The sequence below is a fragment of the Mustela lutreola genome, chromosome 1 (genome assembly GCF_030435805.1).
Source record: "Mustela lutreola isolate mMusLut2 chromosome 1, mMusLut2.pri, whole genome shotgun sequence".
Classification (NCBI taxonomy): Eukaryota; Metazoa; Chordata; class Mammalia; order Carnivora; family Mustelidae; genus Mustela; species Mustela lutreola.
The window spans coordinates 279,215,427-279,226,482 of record NC_081290.1 but is presented as its reverse complement, the minus strand read 5'-3'; the positions used below and the strand labels follow the sequence as shown (position 1 = coordinate 279,226,482).

The following is an 11,056-nucleotide window of genomic DNA, read 5'->3' as shown; positions in this document are numbered from 1 at the left end:
CAGTAAGCAACCGACTCTTGATTTCAGCTCAGGTCCTGATCTCAATGTCAGGCTCTGTGCTGAGCATGGACCCTGCTTGAGATGTTCTCTTTCCCTCTCCCTCTCCCTTTGCGCCCCCCCCCCCCCACTACAAAAATAATTTCTAATTCTTTCACTACATCTGTTTTAAGATTTATGAACAGAAAGTTCTGGCTTCTGTCCCACCACGCAATATGGTCTTTAGGTTCTGTGTCTAGGCAGGGCCCCTCCTGCCTCTTCTGAACTGCCATTCGCAAGGCTACACCACCACAGACACTTCCATCTCGATAACAAGGGGCGATGAGGACCGTGAAACCTGCCTTCCATGATGGTGGCTTCTGGACTGTGTCACTTGTTTCAGCTGGAGAATCACCCTCAGCGGATTCCTAAACTAAAACCCTTGCTTCACATTTGGCTCAAGGACCTACGCAGTTCCTGATGCTTCCACCATGACTTTTCCAAGACATTGCCTTTCCTAACCCTTGCATGCCCCAGGCTTTGAGAAGCATTTTCTCCCCATGTCTCTGTCCAGAGGCAGTATATCGTGTTAGAACGCCTTGTACTTTGTGTGCCTCTAAATTCGTCTTCTTCATAGAAGCACCTTTTAATTGGTGCTTGAGTTGCGCCTGTCCGTCTCTGAAAAGGAGGCTAGAAGGTTGTGTTCATCAGAAAGCCTTCCCCTAGAGACTGAACACCAACCTCTCTCCAGCGTATTTCTTCAGGAAACTGTAAATGCCAATCAGCCTATCTACAACCAGTGTACTCTTCAGAAATGCACAGTCATAATATTTGAGTAGGACTTTTGAGCCTCTGTACACACCTCGAAGTTTCAAGGTCACTCAGTCTGCCCTATTCTGCTTTCTTTTCAGTGCACGTTACTCCCTAATGCCCTCCCAGACCCGAAACTGCCTGTTTGAATTACAAGCTCACCAGTGCTTCGAGAGACACAAATGACTCTCCTGAGCTGCAGGATAGAATAATTTCTACTCCTTAATTTGTAAAAGCCTACTTGGGAACTCTTTTCATTCTGCCGTAGCTGATACCCTACTGTCTTTGTTGGCATGGTGAGTTCGTTTCTGTACTGAGAAATTCTTCCTACATGTTACCTGTTATGGGTAACGCTGTGTCAACTGGGCTAGGCCGCAGTATGCAAATATTTGGTCAAACCATTCTTTTTGTTGCCTCTGTGAAGGTATTTTTTAGATGAGTCTAACATTTAAATTAGGAGGCTTGAGTAGAGCTGAAAAACCCTCCATTATCTTACCCTGCAGATTTTGTATTTGCCAGCCTCCATAATTACGTGAGTCCATTCTTTAAAATAAACAACTCTTGGGGCACCTGGGTGGCTCAGTGGGTTAAGCCTCTGCCTTTGGCTCAGGTCATGATCTCGGGGTCCTGGGATTGAGCCCCGCATCGGACTCTGCTCGGCGGGGAGCCTGCTTCCCCCTCTCTTTCTGCCTGACTCTCTGCCTACTTGTGATCTCTCTCTGTCAAATAAATAAATAAAATATTTTAAAAATAAAATAAAATAAACAACTCTTCCTACTCTTTTGTTAGTTAGATACACAGCTAGGTATAGATATAGTTAGAAATATCTCCTATTGGTTCTTTTATAGTTTACAGATGTAACTATCCATCAAGGGACCATGCTCTTACGAGCTAGATGACTGTCAAGGTAGAAACCCCACAAGGCCCCTCTACAGGACCGCAAAAAGGTAAGTCCATCCTCCACGCCCCTGCAAGAAGTTTCTATCTGTGCGCATCATTCTGTGACCCAAGATATTAGGTTTTTTTGTTTGTTTGTTTGTTATTGTTTTTTTTAAATTTTCAGCATAACAGTATTCATTGTTTTTGCACCACACCCAGTGCTCCATGCAATCCGTGCCCTCTCTAATACCCACCACCTGGTTCCCGCAACCTCCCACCCCCCCACCCCGCCCCTTCAAAACCCGCAGATTGTTTTTCAGAGTCCATAGTCTCTCATGGTTCACCTCCCCTTCCAATTTCCCCCAACTCCCTTCTCCTCTCTAACTCCCCATGTCCTCCATGCTATTTGTTATGCTCCACAAATAAGTGAAACCATATGATATTGACTCTCTCTGCTTGACTTATTTCACCAAGATATTACCTTTTTTTAAATTTTTTTTATTTTTTATAAACATATATTTTTATCCCCAGGGGTACAGGTCTGTGAATCACCAGGTTTACACACTTCACAGCACTCACCAAAGCACATACCCTCCCCAATGTCCATAATCCCACCCCTTTCTCCCAAACCCCCTCCCCCCAGCAACCCTCAGTTTGTTTTGTGTGATTAAGAGTCACTTATGGTTTTTCTCCCTCCCAATCCCATCTTGTTTCATTTATTCTTCTCCTACCCACTTAAGCCCCCATGTTGCATCACCACTTCCTCATATCAGGGAGATCATCAATTGCACTATTGGGTATTTACCCTAAAGATACAAACGTAGTGATCCGAAGGGGCACGTGCCCCCGAATGTTTATAGCAGCAATGTCCACAATAGCCAAACTATGGAAAGAACCTAGATGTCCATCAACAGATGAATGGATCAAGAAGATGTGGTATATATACACAATGGAATACTATGCAGCCATCAAAAGAAATGAAATCTTGCCATTTGCGACAACATGGATGGAACTAGAGCGTATCATGCTTAGTGAAATAAGTCACCAAGATATTACTTTTATTTCCTTTTCCGTGGCCCTGACTTAGCAGCAAGGACTGAGATTTGAGAGACATCCAGTAAATATTACTTATCGTCCTTCACCATGTTTCTCACCTTTTAGAAAATGAGAGAGTAAAACAGAAGATCAGTAAGTCTGATATTGGCCGATGTAGCTTATAACTGGTGGCTTCTAGATTTCCCAAGAGTGGGTCTCAGAATGACACAACCATGCAAAGTCATGGCAAGGCAGGACCCACACAAGGTTAGCCACTGTCATGTACTACATTTGTAAGCTTTGCAGTCAGCTTACTCTTCCAGAGGGAGCAGTGACTGGCTACATTACGCTTGGTTCCTCTTTGGAACGTACCACACCGCCTCTTCCTTTCTGCGGAAGCAGATAGCGATGGATAAGACAGACGCTCTGGTGGAGCTCCCTCCCCATGGAAGGAAACACCGTAGAAGAGAAAGCAACCCTCCAGCCATAGCACACCCCCTAGTAGCTACCCCTATTCTGTAGATGGGTAATTCAGGATTAGCAAAGACAAGATCTGCTGTAGGTCACACCACTCATATGGAGTTCGGCCATGGTTCAAACCTGACTCTGTTGTGGGGGAGTCTGTTCATGCACTGTTCCTCACACGGCAACGCTCGCTTTTCATAGGAAGTAGAGAGCCCCCTTCCACATGCTTTATCCCAACAAAATGTGAAAAGAACCATTTAAGGAGGTCGTATTGCAAATGCCACATTCATTCTCATAAAGATCACGGGCTGGTGATTTCAAGAAAAAGATTCTCAGGGCAGCTAGGTGGCTCAGTCAGTTACGTGTCTGCCTTCAGCTCAGGTCATGATCCCAGGGTCCTGAGGTCAAGCCTCATGTCAGCCTCCCTGTCCAGCAGGAAGCCTCCGTCTCCCTCTCCTCCCTGCTCCCGCTCTCTGTCGCTCTCGCTGGCTCTCTCTCTCAAATAAATAAATAATATCTTTTTAAAAAAGTTTAAAGAAAAAGATTCTTGTAGCTGGATTAACCAAAGAAAATGGAAACAAAACAGAAAAGAAAAATAACGAAGAAAGCTCAAAATGTTAATGGGTTAGGCCGAATTACCATTTTCAGAAATAATCAGAATCCCTTCTCTCCTTGGTCTGAGAATCTTCCGGTGATGATAGACCATAGACTCCATTACTCTACTTCCTCTGACGGGCATGTCCCTCTTTGGTCCCCTTAGCGCCCTTCCTTTTCTTCACTTCAAAATAGACTCATTGAGGTTCCACATGGGAGTTCTGGTTCATTCATGGTCATTGCCTTATAATGTCGCTGGACACATACATACTGCCCTCTCTCTCTCTCCTTCTAGGCGTGCGCATGCACGCGCGCGCGTGTGTGTGTGTGTGATCCATTACATTCAGTGGGATGTTTGCATTATTTCAATTGTATGCTGTCGCCATCCTTGCTTTAAAATACCCTTCAGTGGGGCTCCTGGGTGGCTCAGTAGTTTAAGCAGCCGACTCTTGATTTCAGCTCAGGTCAGGATCTCATGATCATGAGAGGAAGCCCCCCACTGAGCTCTGTGCTCAGTGTAGAGTCTGCTTCAGATTCTCTCTCCCTCTTCCTCCAGTTTGCAATATCTCCTCTCTCTTAAGTAAATAAATAAAACCTTTTAAAAAAATACCTTTTGGTGCCTGAGTCCTAGTCTACATGTGTACAAGTATACCTCCATTCGGGGTGTGGAGGGGGGAGTAGCTGGATGGCTCAGTTGGCCAAGCATCTGCCTTCTGCTCAGGTCATGATTCTGGAGTCCCAAGATCCAGCCCCAAATTGATCTCCCTGCTCAGCAGGGACCCTACACTCTCTTGTCCTTTTCTTTCTCTGTCTCTTTCCCTCTCAAATAAATAAACAAAATCTTAAAAACAAAACAAGTATACCCTTGGGTCTGTAGCTAGGAGAGCAAGAACTGGTTCTTAGAAAAGCATGGTATGTAACTTTATGAGAAAATTTAAAATTGTTATCTGGAATGTTTTTTTAAAATCAAACGTCTCCCTCAAAATAAGAGTATATGTTCACATTAATCGACATCTTAGCCATCAGCTGGTGTCATCAGGTTTCCTAGATGGCAGGAAGTTGTGCCCCCACTATGGACCTAATTTACATTTCCCTGAAGACTGATAAGGTGGATTTTCTTGTGCTTCTTTGTTATCTGCATATTCTCTTCTATGATGTCCCTGTTAATATTTTTTTGCCCCTTTCTATGTCTTTTTTAAAAAGTTGATTTGTTGCAGTCTGTAAAGATTCTGCACAATAGGGGTGCCTGGGTGGCTCAGTCAGTTAAGAATCTGCCTTCAGTTCAGTTCATGATCCCAGGGTCCTGGGACTGTGTCCCACATTGGGCTCCCTGCTCAGCAGAGAGCCTGCTTCTCCCTCTCCTTCTACCCTTCCTCTAGCTCATGCTCTCTCTCACTTTCTCTTTCTCAAACTGATAAAATATTTTTTTAAAAGATGCTACACATTAATCCTATTGATGTTTTGTGTATTGCAATTATGCCTTAGAAAGTTACTTCTTGATTTTTCACTCTCTTTTTGATTCTTTTTAATTGAAGAATTAATTTTGCACCTACTGTCATGAAACATACTTTCAGGCAAGTTCTATTCATCTTGCTTGAGAAATTTTTCTGTGCCTCAACATAGTAATACATCATTCTACACTGCCTTCTAGACTTTGTAATGATTTTCTTTCCTAAATCCATTATTCATACGGAAGTGCCTTTTATATGATGTGAGTTATGAGTCCAATTTTACCTTTCTCCCTCTTAATTTCACTTAAGATTTTATGATTTTAATGATTATGTTTTCCACCCGTCTATATTTATATCATCTGTCATTTATTAACTGGAAGAAAAACCAGTGGCTCCTCAAACAGGATGAATGAGGATTGCTGCTTACATCTGACTTTAAAATGGGGAGGAAGCACCTGGGTGGCTCAGCCAGTTGAACACCTGACTCTTGATTTTGGCTGACATCATGATCTCAGGGTTGTGAAATGGAGCCCCAAGTCGGGCTCCATGCTGGGCATGGAGCCTGCCCAAGATTCGCTCTCCCTTTGCCCCTCCCGCACTCAATTGGCATTTCCTCAATCTCTAAAAATAAATAAACAAACAAACAAATAAATAAATAATAAATAATTTGATTAAATTATTACATTTAATTGTATTTAATTATAGAAAATATTATGTGTTAAATTAAATAAATAAATAAGTGCTATATATTTGGTTAATGAAACACAATTAATTCATTCATTAAGATGAAAATAAGGAGAGTCTCCTGAATTGTCTCTTGGGCCCAGTATAATCACATCCCCTGACACCAGCAAAGCCAGCAATGGTGGGTCAGCCCCTTGTCCCACTGGATCTCTGACTCTTCTTTCATTGTCGTATCACCTCCATGTCCACAACCAGGAAAAGTTCTCTACTTTTAAGAACCCATATGATTATATTGGGCCTGAGAGACAACCCAGGATTCTGCAATCTTAATTCTTTCTGTGATGTTTGACTCCCATTTGCCAAGTAATATATGCAATGGTTCTAGGAATCAGGATCTAAAAAGCTTTATGGGGCTATTCTGAATCCCAAAATGCCTGTATCTGAGAGGGGTATCAAGGAACTCAGGAAGAAAAATATAAGTAATATTTTGCTTGACCTTGACTAAGAATTTATTGGCAGTAGAAATGTCCTGAATCTTCAGCCGGGGGGGGCAGAATAAAAAAAAAAATAGGGACCCACAGAGCTGTTGGAATAGGAAATAATCAACGTGCATGTCTTTGTCTCCTGTGAAAGATTTGGCACAGCGTGGACTGATACGAGAAAATCTGAATCAAACAATTTATTTCTATTTACGCAGATTCGGGGACCATAGAATGAACTGTTTTATGATTCCTTGAAAAGTTGGTCAATGGCATGGTGGGCAATCAAAAGAAAATTCCTCATCAGCAATTAAAATAAATCTTTATTTATTTTTTTGTTTGCATTGTTTTTTAAAATTTTATTTTGAATTCAACTAATTAACATATATATTCTTTAATTTATTTTCAGCATAACAGTATTCATTATTTTTGCACCACATCCAGTGCTCCATACAATCCGTGCCCTCTCTAATACCCACCACCTGGTACCCCGACCTCCCACGCCCCCACCACTTCAAACGCCTCAGATTGTTTTTCAGAGTCCATGGTCTCTCATGGTTCACCTCCTCTTCCAATTTCCCCCAACTCCCTTCTCCTTTATTATACTGTTTTTCCACCCACAGGTGGATCCTAGGTATATAAACTTAAGGACAGTCAGGCAGGTGTATTCTCACAGTCTTGGTTGTATGTGGTAAACAGCCAAACAAGGGAGAATTAATAGGTCAAACTGATTGGAAATGCCAAACCACCGTGATGTACTAAAATGTGACCTCATCATACACATGTTCAGGAGAGACTACTGAGGAGTTGTTGTCATTATTCGGTAAGAAAACCACCACCTGTGGAAAAATCAGAACATTGAATCCTTATAGTCTACAGTTAGGGGGAAGTTGTTCCACATGCTTAGGAACAATATGGTCTCTCAACACTTTCCTTCAGAATCCTGATACCTGGTGGGTCTATGTTCTCATTCTTGCTTTAACCCTCCTTTCCTTCAACAATACCAGAAACGACCTGCATATCAGAAAAAAAGGACTCTTCAGGGTCTAGGGACAGTTCTTTGGCTGAGTATGGTTGGCCATTTCCCTCGCTGTCCACCTGTGCTATCTCCTTCAAAGATGATAAAGATTTATATATGAAACAACATTTTCCCACTTTCTCTTCCTAATACCTCCCAACTAAAAGAGGACACACACACACACGCGCGCGCGCACGTGCGCACACCCACACGGAGGCAGAGAGAGAGAGAGAGAGAGACAACCCATAAAGACCCAGAGCACTCACCTTGTTGACAGAACAGGCCACTTTGCATGCATAGATAGAGAGAGACAAAGCGATGCAGCCTTCTGCCAGAGAGAGGAACACCATGCCAGTCAGCATTCCCTGCAAAACAGATGGAAAATCCCCACAAGTTATAGAAGACAGAAAAGCAGGAGTTGTAAGAGGAGAGAATCGGGCAGAAGTTGTTGGCCAAATTTCACATCTGGTGGATTCCTGAATTTTCTCCCAATTCACATTTATACTAAATGGACAACTTGAAAATGGATCATTAGAATTCTCCTCTTTTCCTCACAGGCTCAAGAACATCGGGTAAGTCCAGGCAAGTCCATACCGATTTTCGTTTGTTTGCCTGACTCGGCCCCACGTCTCATGACCAGGGTTGACTTCTTGCCTTACACGTCTCCTTCCGTCTCTCAGCAATTGTTTCTTAGAACAGCCTGCCTTGAACCCCCTGAACTTCTCCCCCTCTCTGGCTGCACATGCATTTAAGAATACGAATGCACGCTCCCCCCCCCCCCACTGCAGCTGGTTGTTCAGAATCTCTGAACATCACAGAGCACCCAGAATACCAGCTTTCTTTTTCTCCTCAGATAGTTTTTAAAATCATGAGAAAAGTGTCCCTCAGAGAACTGAGTTCTCGCAGAATTTTCTGCTCACCGACCACACATCAGGGATTTCAGACATGAATGGTATTGAAAAGCTAACTTTTTTGCTCAGTGGTCCTGGCAAGACACAAAGGCCTAGATCCCTTTGCCTTCAGGAGGGTGTTCAGCATCTACATAACCAGTGGCTGTGGTCAGTTCTGCGGTGAGAATTTACAGAGGAAAATTCAGACAAGACCAGTTTACAGATTTCCATTAAAAGAACAGGATATACTTACTATAAATAAACTTCCATAGGAAAACCCCCATATCACATCTCTATATATTAATATTTCTTTTAAAATTGTCATAATTGTGCCAAGCACTGCTACAATAGCACTGACGGTATTCAATCCCAGGCTGCATTGGATCTGAAAAGAATGAGAGAGAGAAGTTGTTGCAAACCCTTCTCCTGCTCTTTCTGTGTTCGACTTGTCAGTCAGGACCATTCAGCTGCGCTGAGCTGAGTATGGGAATTGGCTTGGGGATCTTCCCCAGTCTACGGAATAAGGATGGACAGTTTTGGCTGCCTCAGGCTTAGGCACAGGAAACATGTGCCCATAGAACTTCACACAGCACAGAGCTAAGCCCTTGTAGGGAAGCCCTTGTAAGGAAGCACTTGTAGGGGATGCCCCCAAACATTTCTAGGGTCCTTTAGAGAATGAACAAGGTTCTATGTGCCATAGCCTTGTAGCTGAGCCATTCCTTGTTTCACTAGACCTACCTGAGCCTCACCAGTGAGACACTTACCAGACACCTGGTCACTTTTCTTCCCGCAGCAATGGACAGTGCTCCAGATGTGAGGAACTGACCAGAGAGAGAGAACCCACTGAGGGCTTGCCCCTGCCCTCCCGTCCTTACAACATCCTCCTTGCTCCCCAAACAGTCAGCCCAAGCTTGGGACCTACACAGCAGTGTGTGGATTTTTGAGAGAGAAGGATGAAGGTATTGCAGGTACCTGAAAAATTGCAAATGCTGAAACAATCGCTCATACTCACAGAGAAGGACCCCCATATGTGATAGCCTGTTGCAGTGGCCACGTAGTGAAGTCTGGAGTCAAATGGAGGAAAAAGACTGATTGTCACACCCAGGCACAGCATTATCAGTCCAATGAGGATCTGAGCCACCTGGAGGGTAAAAGACATCCTCGAGGGGGCCGCTTCTCAGGAGGAAGATTCTCTCTCAGATCAGTGCACACTAACTTCTCTCCCACCTCTGAGACCCCCAGGCTTGAGACGATCTCCCAGGAAGATAACAGGGAACCCATCAAGTCTTTTTCCTTGTCTGGTGCAGGACATTGGCAGTAGGTTAAAACTATTTTTTCATGTAATTGCTACCTAAATAGAGACTTGTTTTTTTTTTTTTTTTAAATTCCAGTGATGGACCGCTTTACACTTCTTTCCACTTCTAGAATCTATAAGGTTTGTGCAGCTCAGGAAGGCTCCACTCAGTCCACCACAATCAATGATCTAGAGAACTGGAGTGTCATGAGGAAGTCCCAGTGCCATCTGGGGAGTCATTCTTCTCCCCACAGCCTATGCACTGATCTTGCGCCCACTCACCCCTAGGACCTGTGGCTGTCCCTTCAGGAAAAGCAGCAGATTCTTCTGCTGCTGGGAGGGTAAAACCCAGGCACCCAGGTGGCGCAGCTGGTTTATACTCTCACTCTCAGGAAGGTTTATTGTGTAGTCTTGGGCTGTCTCTGCCTCCAACGTCCCTGTGTTGCTGTTGACACCAGGAAAGAAAACACTCTCAGCATAGATTCACATTTAAATATCTTCCTTGTTCAATAGCAAAATCCAATGGGAAGGGATTTGTGTCTTTGAGAAATATACCACCTTTTACTTCTATGGTTTGATTAGGGCATAACCCAGATTTTTCCCATACCTACCCAAGCAGATAAATCTAGACTAAATTACAGTTTCCAAACTTCGGCAGTATACACACATTATTGATCCTAAAGCAGGGAGTCTAGCTAACCCTGTAAGACTGAAACCCAGATATCTACCTCTCCCCCTCATCTTCCAGAAACAAAAGCAACTACCCATTCACAGCAAGACTTCAAGCAAGAGTTTTCCATTCACAAAGTTCCTCTAGCTTGACTTATAGGGAGCCCCATAGTCTAAGCACCTGTATCTATCCCTCCCACCTAGACGCCATCTCAGAGACAAAGCATGGGGTTAAGATGAGAAATGATTTCTTCCTACCTTTGCATCTCCTCAGTACACACTTGATGAGTACACAAGACTTGATGGGTACACAAGTCTCAGTACACACGAATGGGTTATGATCCCTTCTGGTGTGTGGTCTCTAGTTGACAGTGTTCAAAGACAGTGACCCACTCTGATGTATTAAGTGTGAAGAAAACATCGCCCAGAGTCTTGTGCTGGCCATTTGTTTCCTGTGACTTATCTCATTCAACCTGCCAGATGAGTATCTGTGATGTTCTTCGTCTTGGTAATACATCCCGAAGATAATAATCTAACTCCACTTCTCACGCACTGAAAACCGTATCGGAGTATGCACGTGTTCTCCATGTCACCTCCTCCCCACTGCTGTGCTCCTCCTGAATTCTACACAGAAGTCGGTGCATGCCAGATCCTCACTTTTTGGGGTGCACGCTACCCTGATTTCATAAGTTTTCATAAACCAAAGCTTTGCTGAAGCCCTTGCTTTAATTAATGCTATTTTATGTCATTTTATATTATCAATGCAATACACTCTCCATATTAAACTTTCTGGTTGTATCAGGAATTTTTAG

The 11,056-nt window shown here is 43.5% G+C and overlaps 1 protein-coding gene across 5 annotated transcripts; it reads right to left on the bottom strand.

Moving 5' to 3' along the window:
* Positions 1-6,725: 6,725 nt before the first annotated feature.
* LOC131822709 (membrane-spanning 4-domains subfamily A member 4A-like) lies at positions 6,726-10,633 on the bottom strand. 5 transcript variants are annotated; one of them, XM_059158999.1, is made up of 6 exons: positions 10,503-10,633; positions 9,294-9,422; positions 9,046-9,102; positions 8,535-8,666; positions 7,658-7,756; positions 6,726-7,212 (listed from the first exon to the last, which is right to left on the bottom strand). In XM_059158999.1, the coding sequence occupies exons 2-6, from the start codon at positions 9,393-9,395 to the stop codon at positions 7,132-7,134; spliced, it is 471 nt and encodes a 156-aa protein (XP_059014982.1). In that variant the 5' UTR covers positions 9,396-9,422; positions 10,503-10,633; the 3' UTR covers positions 6,726-7,131. The 5 variants fall into 5 exon arrangements, with proteins under 5 accessions (XP_059014982.1, XP_059014981.1, XP_059014984.1 ...); XM_059158998.1 differs by having other exon boundaries at positions 9,294-10,020; positions 10,503-10,627; XM_059159001.1 differs by having other exon boundaries at positions 9,294-9,345; positions 10,503-10,627.
* Positions 10,634-11,056: the final 423 nt, after the last annotated feature.